Source organism: Mandrillus leucophaeus, unplaced genomic scaffold (genome assembly GCF_000951045.1).
Source record: "Mandrillus leucophaeus isolate KB7577 unplaced genomic scaffold, Mleu.le_1.0 Scaffold476, whole genome shotgun sequence".
Lineage (NCBI taxonomy): Eukaryota > Metazoa > Chordata > Mammalia > Primates > Cercopithecidae > Mandrillus > Mandrillus leucophaeus.
Window position 1 is genome coordinate 1,999,707 of NW_012105098.1, and position 16,387 is coordinate 2,016,093.

The 16,387-nt window shown below is 37.0% G+C and overlaps 1 protein-coding gene across 1 annotated transcript in view; it reads left to right on the forward strand.

The window, feature by feature from the left end:
- Positions 1-16,172, forward strand: part of LOC105550318 (threonine aspartase 1) — a gene marked incomplete at its 3' end in the record, with an annotated part of 135,820 nt that extends 119,648 nt beyond the window's left edge. Inside the window, exons 9-10 of the mRNA XM_011995211.1 lie at positions 10,082-10,201; positions 16,094-16,172. Of these exons, the coding sequence (XP_011850601.1) occupies positions 10,082-10,201; positions 16,094-16,172 (199 nt within the window). The remainder of the gene's footprint in view (positions 1-10,081; positions 10,202-16,093) is intronic.
- Between the last annotated feature and the right edge of the window lie 215 nt (positions 16,173-16,387).

The following is a 16,387-nucleotide window of genomic DNA, read 5'->3' on the forward strand; positions in this document are numbered from 1 at the left end:
TGAGAAAAGTGTGATCCAGTACCAAATGACCTCATAGGATGGGAGGGCAGTAAAGAATTGTTACAAAAAGGAAACACTGAATATAGGAATATGGGACCAATATCAAGAAATATAATTTTTTTATAGATAAAGTGAGAGGCTTAATGTTTGATGGTTTTAGTCTTAGAAGTTTGTTTTGAACAGTAGACTAAAGGGCACACAAAACTTCCAGAAATAAGGACTGCTCCCATATTACGAGAAATGGGTGTGGATTTCGGTTTGGTTATTATGGGGACTAGCCAAATATTTCACGACAGTTGTTTAAGGATGTGCTTTTGGGAACAAACTCATTTAAGAGTGATGTGCAAAAACGTTACATTTAGGGAAGATCTAAATATGAAATAATCAGAAATGTGAGGTAATAGAAAACTGCTTTAGTTAAGCTGAGTTTGGATCACATGTCCAATTGAGCAAGATGCAGTTTCAGAGGGAACAAAGTTTGAGTTATTGATGAGATTCAATTAAAGAATATTAATTTTATGATACTTTGTTTCTTATAGATGCATGAGGGGCAAGAGAAGCCAACAAAGATCCTGCGTAGGTCTTCTTGCATTGGGGAGAAATATGTGTATTAGAGGTTGAAAGGTGCAAGGGCCTCCTGTTTGGTCAGGAAGTGATTCAGGAAATCTTTGTTTTTGAGACGAAGTCTCGCTGGGTCACCCAGGATGGAGTGCAGTGGCGCAATCTCGGCTCACTGTAGCCTCCGCCTCTGAGGTTGAGGCTATTCTCTTGCTTCAGCCTCCTGAGTAGCTGGGACTATAGGCGTATGCCATTGTGCCTGACTAATTTTTTTATATTTTTAGTAGAGATGGGGTTTCTCCATGTTGACCAGGCTGATCTTGAACTCCTGACCTCAAGTGATCTGCCTGCCTTGGTCTCCCAAAGTGTAGGGATTACAGGTGTGAGCCACCACGGCTGGCCAAGAAATCTTTTTCTGGAATTATTTGAGCCTGTATCACTTGAAGATGTGTAGTACTTGAATGTGTGGTGTGGGTGGGGTGGGGATGAGGGTAGGGGTGGAAAGTGACATTTGCACTGTATGAAGTGCAAGTGAGGCAGAGATGCCAGTGTCTGTTATTACTTGAGAGAGACGAGGCTAGTGTTGGAGGACAAGGCAGGAGGGATGGGCTTTTGCTGAGATTTAGGTGATACACAGAGAAAGTGATTGCCAATCAGATTGAATTCATTCAAGTATTTTTTCACAGAACCAACTTTGCCTTTTTTTGGTCTCTTTATTTAAAATTTATAACTATCTCTTTCATTGATTATTCATTTTTTCTTTGTTTTTTCCCCCCCCTCTTTGTGTTTATCTTGTTCTCTTTCTAATTTCTTTTGTTGGATAGTTAGCTTATTAATTTTATCTTCTTTTCTGATGTTAAAATTTTGGACATAAGTTTCCCTCTCTGTACTACTTTTACTGTATCCCACAAGTTTTGAAATGCTACATTTTTGTTATTCATTATTAAGTATTTTTGTTCCCATGTTGATTTATTTGATCCATAAATTATTTAGAAGAGTTTTTTAATCTTTTAATTTCCAAATTTTATCTACTGTTGTCTCCTAAGTTAATTGTATTGTAGTCAGAGAGTATATTCTGTTTGATATCGTTTTTTGAAATTTGTTAATGATTCAGTTTATGATTTAATGTGCCATCAGTTTGTGCCTAAAAAGAAACTTTCTTTTCTAATATTGGGTACAGAGATCTGTCAGTGCTATCAAATCAAGCTTTTCAATATGCTATTCACATCCATTTCTGACTGATTTTTCCTGCTTGACCTCTTCATAATTGAGAGAAACGTGTTAAAATATCTCATTGTGGAGTATGATTTGTTGATTTCTCTGTTTTTACTTTACATAAATTTGAGGCTTTTAAAAAATACATACAAATTTAGAATTATTATATTTCCTGGGTGACTCCAAGCTTTCAGCATTTATCATGTAAAGCCCTGTATCTCTATTAATGCTTTCTGTCTTAACACTTATTTTGTGTGATGTTAACATAGTTTCATTGTTTGGATTGATACCTGCTTGGTATATCAGTTTTTTCTTCCCCATCCTTTTACTTTTGACTTTTCCATATACTTATGCTTTAGGTTTATCTGTCATAAATAACATCTAGCCAGATTTTAAAATCCAATCTGACATTCAATAAGACGTTATTATTTTTAAAGAATTTTTTTTTTTTTTTTTTTGGAGACTGAGTCTCGCTCTGTCGCCTAGGCTGGAGGGCAATGGCACGATCTTGGCTCACTGTAACTTTTGTTTCCCAGGTTCAAGCAATTCTCCTGCCTCAGGCTCCCGAGTAACTGGGACTATAGGCACACGCCACCATGCCCGGCTAATGTTTTGTATTTTTTGTTGAGACGGGGTTTCACTATGTGTTTTAATTTATATGCAGGTTTGCCATTGTATTTCCTTACCCATGTCTTGTTGCGTGTCTGCTTGTCCTCTTTCATTTATTTCCCTTCTTCTTGAAATATATCATTTATTTATTTATTCATCGATTCAACAGGTGTTTACTGAATGCCTAAGAGGTGTCAAGTGCTTTTCTGGGTGCTTGGCATATGTTAGTGAATAAAATATGCAAAGGTTCCTGCCTTCATCAAGCCTATCATCTTGTCAGAAAGATAGGCAATTTAAATGATATGAGCATTATATCGTTTTAGGAGGTGATGAGATGTTATGGAAAAAATATAGAGAGAGGAGAGTAGGTGTGCTTGTGTGTGGATGGTAGGGAGGATGCAGAAGGAGGACAGGTTGTAGTGTTAAGTAGAATGCCCCTTACAAACTTAATTAAATGCAGTCCTCCTGGCAGTGAACTCATTGGATTTATTTATATATTTATAAATGTCTTTAATTTTGTTCCTAAAAGGCAGTGTTGTTGAATACCATTTCTAAGTTTATAGTTACTTTTCTTTGAGGATATTATACCAACCATTATAGCCTTCTGGCCTACTGAGCTTCCAGGAATTTGGCTGTCGTTCTGTTGTAGGTGACATCTCTTTTCTGTCTGGCTTTTTCCCTTTTTCTGTGGCTTCCTGGAGATCAGGATTCTTGTTTTCTATCAGTTCTGGAAAATTGGAGCCATTTCGTCTTTAAATATTTTCCCTCTTTTATTCTGTGTATTCTCTCTAGTTAGCCACAGATTAGACTTTGAGCCATGTCTCCTAATATCTCATTCATATTTTTCAGGTTTTCCCCCTTTTTCTTACAGTTACAACCAAATGTGTATTAAATATGCCTTATACCAATAGAAAAAAGTTGAAAAGTTTGTTCACGATCTGATGTTTTGAATATTTGGTTTTGTTTTTTAAGATAATACATTGCTATTGATTTTTTTTTTTGGCCTTTTTTACAGGCAAAATTTACATACAGTAAAATGCATGCATCTTGAGTGTGTAATTCGATGAATTTTGACATGTGTAATATAACCATATAATCAATACTCCTGTCAAAATATAGAATATTTCCACGACTCCAGAAAGTTTTCTTGTGCCCCTTCGTAGTTAATGCCCTCCCCAATGAAGATAACAATTTTCTGATTCTTTTTCACCATAGTTTTACTTGTTCATTAAAATGGAGTCTATGTATTCTTTTGTGTCCAGCTTCTTTTGCTCAGCATATAAGATTATTCGTATTGTTCCATATAGCATGGGCTCCTTTTTATTGCTTAGCAATCCTCCCATATTGACAATATCATAGTTTGTTTCCCCATTCCCCTGTTGATAGACATTTGGATTGTTCCCAGGTTTTGGCTATTGCAAATAAAGGTGCCATGAACACCCTTGACAAGTCTTTTTGTGGTATACATTTTGACTTCTTTTTGGTAAATACTTAAGTATTTCATTGTTAGGTCATAGATTGGTTTATGTTTAATGTAGAACTTATAAATTTTGATTTAGAATTATAAAATTGTGATTAATATTCATTTCAGACAAGTAAGCAAAATTGGACATATTTATCATTAAATATTTAAACGAATATTTGAAGTCCTTGAGATGTGTTCTGTAAGTATTTTGATAGGGTGAATGCAGTTTAATGACCTAGTTAATGTCATCTTAAGGAACTTGCTGTAATTTTTATTTCAACTTCAGCATATCCTAGGTTCTCAATCTTTAACCAGTGGTTCACTATGGGTATAAGTTAAATGATGTTAATTAAACTGCATATGAGTGAGAATAGAAATGATTTAAAGCTGCATAAAACTACTTTTGTGATGATATTTACTGTCTAGCTATGTAATAATTTAAGCCATGAGTATGTTCGTGTGATGTCTACTATCACTTACTCACAATCATTCAACATGGACTCTGAGACCCTTCAAACTGTTCCATTTTAAAGAGAAAAACTTACATTTCTTTACATTATTTAAAAGATTATCTTAAAAACCAAGATGAAAACCATTGCCTTTTCCACCTTTAATGTTGCAAACCCCAGAACATTGTATAGGAATTCTACCAGTTAGAAAACATTGTCCTTTGCTATCTTTGAGGGTTCAGAATTTTTAAGTAATCTTTTTTATAGTATGAATTTAATTCCTCTAACCCAGATATGTTATATCCCCCTAAAAACATGGTTCGAACACTTTATTTTAATTTTAACCTGAAGATGCTTCTGTTAATTTTTATTGAGTGATTTAGGAAATAAATAGTATAAATATTTTATTGTTTACTTTTTACTGTTTAGAGACAGTGTCTTACTCTGTTGCTCTGGCTGGAGTGCGGTGATGTGATGGTTGCTCACTGTAGCCTTGCACTCCTGGGCACAGGGGATCTTCCAGCCTCAACCTCCTGAGTAGCTCAGACTACAGGTTTGTGCTGCCATGCCTGGCTGATTTTTTTGTTTTTTGTAGAGACAGGGTCTGCTATGTTGACCACTCTGTTTAAATTTTTATATAGTATATAGTTTTTTCCTGTTGCTCCGTAAATATATTTGGTACCAATTTGCGTAGTTAAAGCCATTTAATTCATACCCATTAAACAAAGAAAATAAAAGATTACTTTAGAATAGACATCTTGACTATAGTTTATAAGAAACATCATTAATAGTATTGGGCATCAGAAGATGATTTTCTGAAGAGGGAAGATAATATCACTGAGTGTTCCTATGTTGAGATTTTTTCTGGTTTCATGCAGTCCACATAGGTGAGAGTAAATAATTCTAGCTAAATTATTATTATTATTTTTTGAGACAGAGTCTCACTGTGTCACCCAGGCTGGAGTGCAGTGGCGTGATCTCCGCTCACTGCAACCTCCACCTCCTGGGTTCAAGTGATTCTCCCAGTCTCTGAGTAGCTGGGACTACAGGTGCACCCCACCATGCCCAGCTAATTTTTTTTTTGTTGTTGTTATTTGTGGTAGAGACAGGGTTTCACCATGTTGGCCAGGCTGGTCTCGAACTCCTGATCTCAGGAGATCCACCCACCTTGGCGTCCCAAAGTGCTGGGATTACAGGCATGAGCCACCCAGCCTGGCCTAGCTAGATTATACTTTGTTTACAGATAGTTGATAAACTGTAGCCCACAGTGGCCCTGCTGTTGGAGGGCTGATTTGTGAGAGATATAGAACTAGGTCTAGATGTTCTGTAGCAGGAGCCTCTCTCTATGTTTAGGATACTCAGAGATGTGAAAGCTTTATGATGGCATTGTTGTACTGTCATGTTAGGGTGTAAGTCATCTGCATTTCTCAAGTGGAAGCTCATGCCAGTTATAATGCTGCTCTCAAACCTAACAAAGGTATATGAGGAGGGGTTGGTATGTTTTCAAAGAATGCATTTCTGTCTTTATCATTAAATTAAGATAATCCCATAATAGACCTATTTTAGAACGCACTTATACATTTAAGGTTTATTCTTATATTTTAGCTACTTGATGTTTGAATAATTCTGGATGGAAGAAAGACCGAGTTAATAAGATAAAAGACCTGGTAGCTGGGGCTGGGCATGGTGGCTTACCAGGCGCCGAGGCAGGTGGATCGCCTGAGGTCAGGAGTTCAAGACCAGCCTGGCTAACATAGTGAAACACCGTCTCTACTAAAAATACAAAAAAATTAGCTGGGTGTGGTGGTGGGTGCCTGTAATCCCAGCTACTCGGGAAGCTGAGGCTGTGAGCCAACATCACGCCATTGCACTCCAGCCTGGGCAACAAGAACAAAATTCTGTCTCAAAAAAAAAAAAAAAAAAAAGAATACTGAGATGGGTTTCTTGGCAGATTTCAGAGAGTGCAGATTAGAAGCTTAATTTTTTGGTGGCAAGTGCCTTAACTTTGTATTAAGGGATTTATTCCTTTTAAAGTAGTTTACATGTGTTAATTTAATTCTTATAATAACTACATAATAACCATCTCTATTTGGAGCAGAGAAAACAGGGACTGCTTATTTATTGGTTACTTCAAGAAAGTTTTATTTCAATGTTTTCTTTAACACATGTAACCTGTCTGCTAACTTTCTATACATGTTTATTTTGAAGGGAACTATAGTTTTATACAGTTGCTTTTTAGTTACAACTTTATCAAAAAAGTAATAGAAATAGCATGTTTTAGTCAAGGACAATAGGTATATGTGTATCCGTGTAGTGCATATATTTTTAAGTATTTATAGAGTGTAAGAGTGTAATAGTAGCTCTGTATAGTAACAGTCATTGTATGTTTTTTAACCTTTCTAAGATTTCATTCCTGTACAACCAAGCTCTGTGAAATTATTATGGCCAAAATACCAATGTTTGTCTTTCACCTAATTTATCTGCACTTCATAAAAATGCTTAAATATTACTTCATCATCCTTAAATTTGCTGTGCAGTATGTGAAGTCTATGAACTAGTTCTTGAATATTTATGAAGTAATTCTGATTTTTTTTTAGGTGTTACAGGCTCTTAGGAATATTTAGCTTAATTTGGAATAGGATTCTCTATTATTTGTGTGATTTTTCATTTTTGAAAACCAAGTTAAGAGTAAATCCATCTATGTATAATCCAGTTACACTGACATCAGTTTTTGTATCTTTCTATAGGAGTTTGGTTAGGCATAACAGTTCTCATGCTTCACAATATCCTGATTGAAATGCTAGGAAAAGTGCTTTACAGATAATGCATAGCATTGTGTATACGTTACTTATCCCCTGTATAAAATTATGTTTTACAGAATGCATGGGTAGTATCAGCAGTTGCAGTTTATAAAAAAGAACTAATGAAAAATACCCTTAAGAGAGTAGGTTGTAAGCATTCTCGCCAGAAATAAATGATTCGGTGAGGTAATGTATACGTTAATTAGCTTGATTTCTGCAGTCGGTGCCTGTGTCAAAACATCGTGCTGTATACCATAAATATAGATAATCTTTATCCATTAAAATAACTAAAATGTAAAAAAGAGACATAACTGTCCCTCAAAGGTTAGACAGTGAAATAGGATGAAAGTCCCAATTTGATTATTTACCGGAAGCAATTATCCTTATTTGGTAGGCCTGATGGAGACAGTCACTTTATGCCTTACTTGGGCTAGGGAAAAAAGTGTGTAAAAATTTCCAGAATTTTATAACAAAGAATAAGGGCAAAAAGTACTGGCATATGTCTCTCAATAAAAACTCAGTATTTCCAAAAAATAATCTTAAAAGAATACCCTTTCTTTACTTTTCTGTTATTGTTGAGGAAAGTTATTTTACAGTTTGTTTATTTGTATGAGATTTGTTTGCTTTTTAAAGGTGTAAGATCAGTATTTTAAAATACACATACCAAATCCATGTAGTATAATAGTGGTGATAAGCTGTCAGTTGACAGTTGAGTAAGATAGAACTTAAATCTTTTATACTGGCATAGTGTTAGCCTTAGGTAGTTTACCTTTCTCCTTAAGCAGATTTGTGCCTGTAAATAGTTTGCTTGAGAATGAATGGGGCAGGTATTTGGTGGATAATGATCCCCTGGGGTGGGATGCTGTTAGACCGTTAGCATAATGTGGAATATTGTTAGGTGTGCGGTCTTGGATAGTTCCCAGATTGCTCCATCAGAATCTGCATTGAAACAAATTCTCCTGATGATTTGTGTGCACATTAAAATTTGAGAAGCCTTCCTAAAGAAGACATCAAATTTGGCATCTGGGGAACTAACACTTCTCTACTCGAGATTGCAAGAATATAAAGATTTAGAAATTATTTATTAGAATTATAAAACAAATATTCCTCTTAAAAGTATATTTCTCTTTAAGATTATCCATCTTTTCTGGAATAAAATGTTTTTAATGCATTTCTGTACTGCTGTTCTTAATCTTACCTAGCAGAGAAGATAGACTTTGCTTTGTCCAACCTGAACGAGCGAGTCTGGTTATTGTTAAGTCTTCCCTAAGATAGCGGCAGCATCTGGATTTGCATGAAGTCAAATCTCGTGAAACGGAGGTAGAAAACTGGCCCTGACACTGGGATGGCATTGCATGGTATTCACTATTGGGCATGTTTTGTAACACCAGGGATACAGATATCCTGCATCCTAATTAAAAAATAAGTATGTCCTGAGTGTCTATTGAATTCAGTGTGATATGGAGTGGATCAAACCCTTCCTCAGGGAGTGTATGGCCAGGTTAGGAAGTATTCTTGAAGGGCACATGCCTTGAGCAGAACTATGGCATTCTGAGATATGATCATGTGGATCCATTGTCTAGACTTTCTCCAACTGTGGTTAAAAGAGGGATTAGGCATATAGCATTCTTTTCAGCCAGTTCAGCATTTCCTATCAAAGTAAGTACTGTCATAGTATATCAGAATATTTAAGGAAATTAGAATGTAGAGCAAGAAATATAAATTCTAGATGTAAGTATCTTTTCCTAACAGACTTAATGTAAAATTTTGTTGTGGCACACTCTACTCCTGAGTTTTCCAGTTTGCTTTAGGGAAAAATCTCTTGTTTGAATTCTGCTTCCAGTATTAGAAACTCTTCAATGTTGCTCAGCTTCTGAGATGGCCCCAGGAACTCATTGACTTTTCTGGTGATTGCTTTAGTGTGTCATTTTGCTTCTTGTGGATCTCTTAGTACTAACCAAGTCCTGCTCAGTAGTGTGAGCAATAAACCACACAGGATGGGGATCTGTTCATGTTGAACCCTGCGTTGGGCCTGGCTCTTACATGCATACTGGTGGTGGGGGTAAGGGTGGGATCTAGGGTTGAGGGGCAAGGTTTGAAAACCAATGTCCTAGCATAAGAACACTACCATGACTACTATTAACCTAAAAACCTACCTTAAGCCCCCTTTTTAATATGTGAGACTTCTTCTTCCCTGAATTTTTTTCTTGCCTCCCTTAAACATTATTTCTATCCAGTAGTGTAGTGTTTGTCTCTCTTGCACAGGTGACCAGAAACTTTGGAGGTAGGAGACAGCTGTTCATAGTCACTAAATGTCACTAAGTGCCTTAAACATGTGGAACCTGGAACAAAACATCGAAACACAAAGAGGCTTTCCAAGAACATACACTTTTCTGCCATACAATTGGCAAGCATCTTACTGTTATAGGAGAGAAGGGAGCTTGCCATGAAGTTTCTCACAAACAAGGAACTCTAAGAGAAAAATGATAGTGTGGTATACTTTAAGATTGTAAATGCCATTTTCTTAATTTATTGTGTAGAATGTATTTCTATTAGATGTTTGTGTATAATACTTAAAGAAATACTAACAAGGGTATTTATTGGTTCATTTATGCCACAGATCTTTTCCTCTACACATTCTCAAACATGAACTTAATTCTTGAGAATGAAGAGACACTGCTGTATACTGTAATTTATATTAAATTGTGATATGTCCTCCATTAAAAAGACAATATAGCCTTATTATTAGAGAAAAGCAACAGGACACCTTTTGTTCGGGATTTCTCTGTGGAAAATACATTTTGACTTAAATAGGATTTAAATGGCAACTTGTTAATTGATAATTTTAGCAGATTGCTCAATGTTCCACTTAGGGATTAGTTTAGATTTTGTTGTGTCATGATTGTACAGAAAAGTGCTATATAGTCCTATCAGATTGTCCCACGCCATGCCTAGTGAATACTTGTGCCACTTTTGCTCTACAGGAAAATGACTCAGGCACTTTGGACACGGTGGGCGCTGTGGTTGTGGACCACGAAGGGAATGTTGCTGCTGCTGTCTCCAGTGGAGGCTTGGCCTTGAAACATCCGGGGAGAGTTGGGCAGGTAAGTAATTACGGGTTTTTTAAACTAGCCTTTCAAAGTAAAGCATGGAATTTTTAGCTCACAATTTTTTTTTTTTTTTTTTGAGACAGAGTCTCACTGGAGTCTGTCTGGAGACTCTTTGCCCAGGCTGAAGTACAGTGGCATGATCTCAGCTCTATGCAAGCTCCACCTCCCAGGTTCACACCATTCTCCTGCCTCAGCCTCCCGAATAGCTGGGACTACAGGCACCCGCCAACATGCCTAGCTAATTTTTTTGTATTTTTAGTAGAGACGGGGTTTCACCGTGTTAGCCAGGATGGTGTCTATCTCCTGACCTCATGATCCACCCACCTCGGCCTCCCAGAGTGCTGGGATTACAGGCATGAGCCACTGTGCCCGGTCCAGCTTACAATTTTTTAACCAGTGGGAACATTTTTTCTTTAGAAAAAAATGAATATAATTGTTTTTTAACATCTAGTATAAATCATCAACCAAATACCTTTTTAAGATTCTTTTTAAGAAAATCTATCTCATAGTAATTGGTTTGTTTCTCATCTTTACAATGGGTGATCCTAGTTTTGCCACTTTCAGCAGGCTGGGCACTGGCCTGGGTATTTAGTAGAAATTTCATAAATGTGTGCCAGTTTCCATTTGCTCTCTGTAAATATCACTCTCTTTAGGAACAAGCTCTACTTGACTATCCTGCTTGCTTTTTAGTTGGATAAATGATTTTAGAGTTACATTTTTTATTTCCTCTATTCCATGTATAGTGACATTTGGCCCTTTACATCCCTCCTCTGATCAAGCATTTCAGCCATTTTATAAAATAACCAGTATTTCAGGTCACCAACACATGGTATCACTTAAAAAATCTAGAAAGGAGATTGCTCTAATTTATGTAAAATTTGCTTGTCCTCAGTTCATTTGCACATCCTCTTCACTTTGCCCCTCCCGCCGTCTCCGATCTTTAGTTTTATACTGAGAATGAAATTTAACAATCCATTTGATCTAGGAAGATTTCTGAGGATAAACCAATTTTGGCACATTACTTGTGGGCTTAATAAATATTTGTTGAGTGAACAAATGAATTGGATACTCTCATGGACTAGTTGCAAGGGTTCATTTAAACTCAGTATTTAGGTGGCATCTTATACATGGAATGTGTCTTGTTATGCTTTGTGTACTTTGTCACATTTGAAGAAGAGTCAATGTCACAGTTACTTTGTTCATGACGGTTAGTTACTATTTGAAGCAGAGAGATCCAATTCATGAAGAATATCACTGCACACCCCAAAGTGATGTTGCTTGATCTGCTCTAAGCTGCTTACATTCCTAGACCCCAAAGTGATGTTGCTTGATCTGCTCTAAGCTGCTTACATTCCTAGACTAGGAAAAAGGGGAAGGGAAGAATAATGAGTTTTGTGCTACTCTGCCTAGTGTACAAGGGGCTGTATAGGGAATGATTACTCCATGTGTGTACAGTGCTTTGAACTCATTATAAAAGCCTTTGTCTGGTCATGGTATTTTTCTTACGTTATAAAGTCCTGTGTATTTGTCAAGTTTGCAATAGGAAAATCAAACTTGGCATATCAGATTTAGATACCCTAGTAGAAAAGGTGAGAGAAAAGCCAGCAGAGTCACCTTTGATGCATTATAGTCCCCATGACTTTCTCACTGTTTTCTGTTTGTTTTGGTTAGCAAAATAGCAACAGCAGAACTAAGGATGGTTCTGGATTATGTTAGCAGGATATTACGTCTAACAGTCTTGAAGCTGTTCTGCCCCTGCACTTAGAACTGTCCTGAGCAAAAGAAATACTTCTGTAAAATTTATGTGTTGATTTGCCTCACTTGGCTAGTTTATGAATACCTAGCTTCTGAGAGTTATAAAATCAGGAAAGAGTGTGAAATAAGAGTAAAAGGGCTTATAGGAAAATGCAGTTGCTTAATTGGATTATAATGCTTGGATAGAGGAGATGTAATAAACTTGAAACTATGTAAGTATCAGATGAGAGGTAAAGAACAGTTCTTTTTGACAAGCCCAAATGAAACAAAATACAAAAGTAAGTTATATCAAAGGCTAATTATTTTTTAAAGTGTGCTGAAACTAGATACTTTTAATGTATGTTAAATGCACAATTAACTACTTAAAAATTTTAGCATATTACCCTGCTGTAGATATATGATAGCAGTGCAGATGGTGAATGGCAATTTGAGGCCAGGCGCAGTGGCTCACTCCTGTAATCCCAGCACTTTGGGAGGCTGAGGTGGGCAGATCAGTTGAGTTCAGGAGTTCAAGACCAACCTGGCCAACATGGTGAAACCTCATAGAGAAAGAGAAGTAGAGAAGGTGAGAGAAAAGCCAGCAGAGTCACCGTCAATGCATTGTAGTCCCATGACTTTCTCACTGTTTTCTGTAATCCCAGCACTTTGGCTCATGCCATCTCTACTAAAAATACAAAAATTAGGCCAGGTGCAGTGGCTCATCCTGTAATTCCCAGCACTTTGGGAGGCCAATGCGGGTAGATCACTTGAAGTCAGGAGTTCAAGACCAGCCTGGCCAACATGATGAAACCCGTCTCTACTAAAAAATACAAAAATTAGCTGGGTATGGTGGTGCAAGCCTGTAATCCCAGTTACTTGGGGGGCTGAGACAGGAGAATCGCTTGAACCTGGGAGGCGGAGGTTGCAGGGAGCTGAGATCTCACTATTGCACTCCAGTGTGGGTGAGACTGAGACTCCGTGTCAAAACAAAACAAAAATTATCTGAGCATGAGGGCTGACACCTGTAATCCCAGCTACTTGGGGAGGCTGAGGCAGGAGAATTGCTTGATCCTGGGAGGCTGAGGTTGCAGTGAGCCAAACATGCCACTGCACTCCAGCCTGGGAGACAGAGCAAGACTCTGTCTCTAAAAAAAGATAAGAAATGGGAATTTGAATTAGAACTTATTTGCTTCTTTAGCTTACTGTAATTATTTGAATTTACAGTTTGGACATGAGAAAGGAATTATTATATTTCACTTGTTCCCCCTAAACTTCACACCACCCCCAGACAAATAGGCGGTTGAGTTTACTGGTTAAGTGTGGACTTTCGATCTAGGTAAACCTCTATTCTAATCCCACCTCCCCACTTACCATGCCCCTTACTTTGAACAAGTTACTTAACATCTTTCAGCTCCACTTTCTACTTCTGTAAAATGGGGATAACCAGCTACCTTACAAACTTGTAGAAGATTCAATGTCAAAATGCATTTAAATTACATATTATAGCCCTTAGTAATAATAGCTAGAGCTAGTGTTAATTAAGCACTTGCTGTGTTCAGCAAGTATGTTAATTCACATGATCCTGTGACAATATGAGGTAGATATTTTCATTATTCTTATTGTATAGAAGAGGAAACTATGGCCCAGAGAAGATTAATAATAATATCATTTATATGACCTTATTTTACTGCATAACTTTAATAAAATTTTAATACAGTTTTACTACCAAAAAGAAATAAGATTTTAAAAATTTGTTTTTAAAGGCTTGCTTAAGCTTGCCGTATTTTATCCAAACAAGTGGATAACAGATGGACAACCTCTAATTCTTTTATCTTACCTATCACTGTCTTAGCCCAGTGAATTTCAGAAGGTTAAGAAGGAAGACAGTTTTAGGTCTTGAGACTAAGGAAGAGCATCATAAAGGGAATTTTCTTAAAGGGAAGGAACAAAGGGTAAGTGTAAATGTTCTTTTCTAGAAAGATGACCTTCCCTGGCTTTCTAAGAGGTGTCCTTGGGACCTTATTTACTATTTTTTGAGTGCAGGCTCCTGGTCATGTTAATTGTGGGAAATGTAAAAGATGATGATGATGGGCAGTTCAGAGTTTTCAATGAAGGAAGAATGGGTCCTTCCATTGATTTCTTGTGTTCTCTGAGACTTCGGCTGATCCAGCCCTTGCTTTAGGGAGTACCAGTTGAATAGTTATCCCACAGGTCTGCTAGTTTATTTATAAATTCATATTCTAAATCACTTCTGAAGGGCTTTCAGTTGCCACACTGACCCTGAGCCAGCATGTATTTTAGAAGCATGGTGTTTTCAGAGGCAGTAAACAGATTTCCCACTGTCTACCATATTGAGAGTATCCTGCTCAGTTCTTGGTTCTGCTTTTAAGAGGGGTATTTCAGTAACATCTGGAGACAGCAACTGTGGGTCACATGAACATGGAAGACTTCATCTCTGGTTATCCTGGACACTGACTTATTTCTCTAGGAGGGTAATTATGAGAGAGTGGTGGGTTTGTGCATCGCAAAGTCTTGGGAACAGCTCACAAATTTGGGTTTCTTTGGGTTAGAAAAGAGAACTAGAATAGCTGTTTTTAAAAAATTAGAGGACTTTCTGGGGAGGTTACAATACTTCCAGAAATCAGAGCCAGGACTAGTGGTTGGAAGTTGTGATACAGCAGATATTTGTTACCAGTGGAAAGTGTCCGAAAATGGAATGTGTTCCCACATGGGGTAGTGAGGTTCTCAGTGTCAGAAGTGCCTCAGATGTTTCATGGAGATTCCTGCTCTGGGTAGAATATTGGAGCTAATGATTTTTAAGATCCTTGTAAAAAATAACAGAATATCATAGAAAGCTGAAGTCTGCTCACCATCCCCAGTCTTAGCCTATTCCCCAGTCCTCAGAATGAACTCCTAGGAAATATCAGTACTGCTTTATGGGAGTATCTTTTCCCTCCATCAATGGCAGAGAATACTGAATGTTGTAGTTTGCTTTTTTTTTCAATTCAACAATATGTTTGGGAGATCTTTCTGTATTTGTTCTTAAAGATTTTTTAAAAAGCTTAATTCTTTTATTTTTAACCTTTGCAATGAATTCCACATACTGCCATGCCAGGGTTTATTTAGCCATTTCCTTACTGATTGACATTTAGGTTGTTTCAAGTTTCTTATTCTTATCAACCATGTAGTAATGAACTGTTGAGCGTGCCTCCTTGTATTTTTCTATGATAGCTAGCTAGCTAGGTTTTTTTTTTTTTTTTAATTTTAATTTCTACTTCTTACTATGGAGTGGAAAAGTTGTTAGTTGTGATTTCCCTCCCAAAGTCAGAAAAGTCATTGTGGATATCGAAGAGAAGTAGCATTATTAAAACAAAATAGGAATGATCATCCTAATCTTTTATAAAACCATAGTAGCTTATTGTGTTCCTGATGGTTTCAGATGTATAAATCTGCTCTACCACCTAACAAAGTGACGAGCTTGAACAAAAGAAAGGAGGCTTTTTTGCCTCCTTTCTTTTCATCTGGCTGACTCTAGCACAATGGTGAGTGTATATTGGACCCTTTGATACAGGACTGTTTGTACTTCCTCTTGTGCCAGTTCGACACAGACATGGAAAAGGCCCTCTTGAAGCAGGATTTCCTAGAGCATGGCAGGAGGACCAGCTGCATCCCAGTACCCCATGACCCTGGTTAACAGTATTGATTCCCAGGTCTTCCCAGACACTAAATCAGAATTCCCAGGAATCAGAGTTCTTATCAGTAAGCTCCCCCAGTAATCTGACACACACCTAGTTTGAAAACTACTATTTTAAGCCAACCACATTGGTTTTAAGGGGCCAGAAGAACAACTAGCTGACAAATTACAAAAGGGAGAAGTTTTTCAGGGAAGGAAAAAATTACTGCTGATGACACTAAGAAACTTTCTTTTGCTATTTTCTGAAAGTTTTTAGATGAATGGAATATCTGAAAACATAGTTTTGATAATATTAAAAGCATCGTGCGGGTGGGTCATATACAACATCTGGTATTATCACCTAGTTGTTTTATATCATTATTAAACCAGGCTTTATTAGATGGGTATGATTTCTGTTGAAAACTAATAATTACATATGATATTTCTGAAATATTATATCTATTTTCTTTTTTCCCCAGGCTGCTCTTTATGGATGTGGCTGCTGGGCTGAAAATACTGGAGCTCATAACCCCTACTCCACAGCTGTGAGTACCTCAGGTATTTGCTGCTTTCATAACCATTTCTCATAACTTCAACCTTGTCAACCATTTAATGATTAAAAGCAATATTTATAGGTAAACATAGAGCATGTGCTATGACAGTGTATGGATGTGGGAAAGATCTTCAGTATTTGGGAGGTTTTAAGGGTTGTTTAGTATCACAGTGTAAATACTATACTTTGCTAACATTTTCTTTTCTTTTCTTTTCTTTTT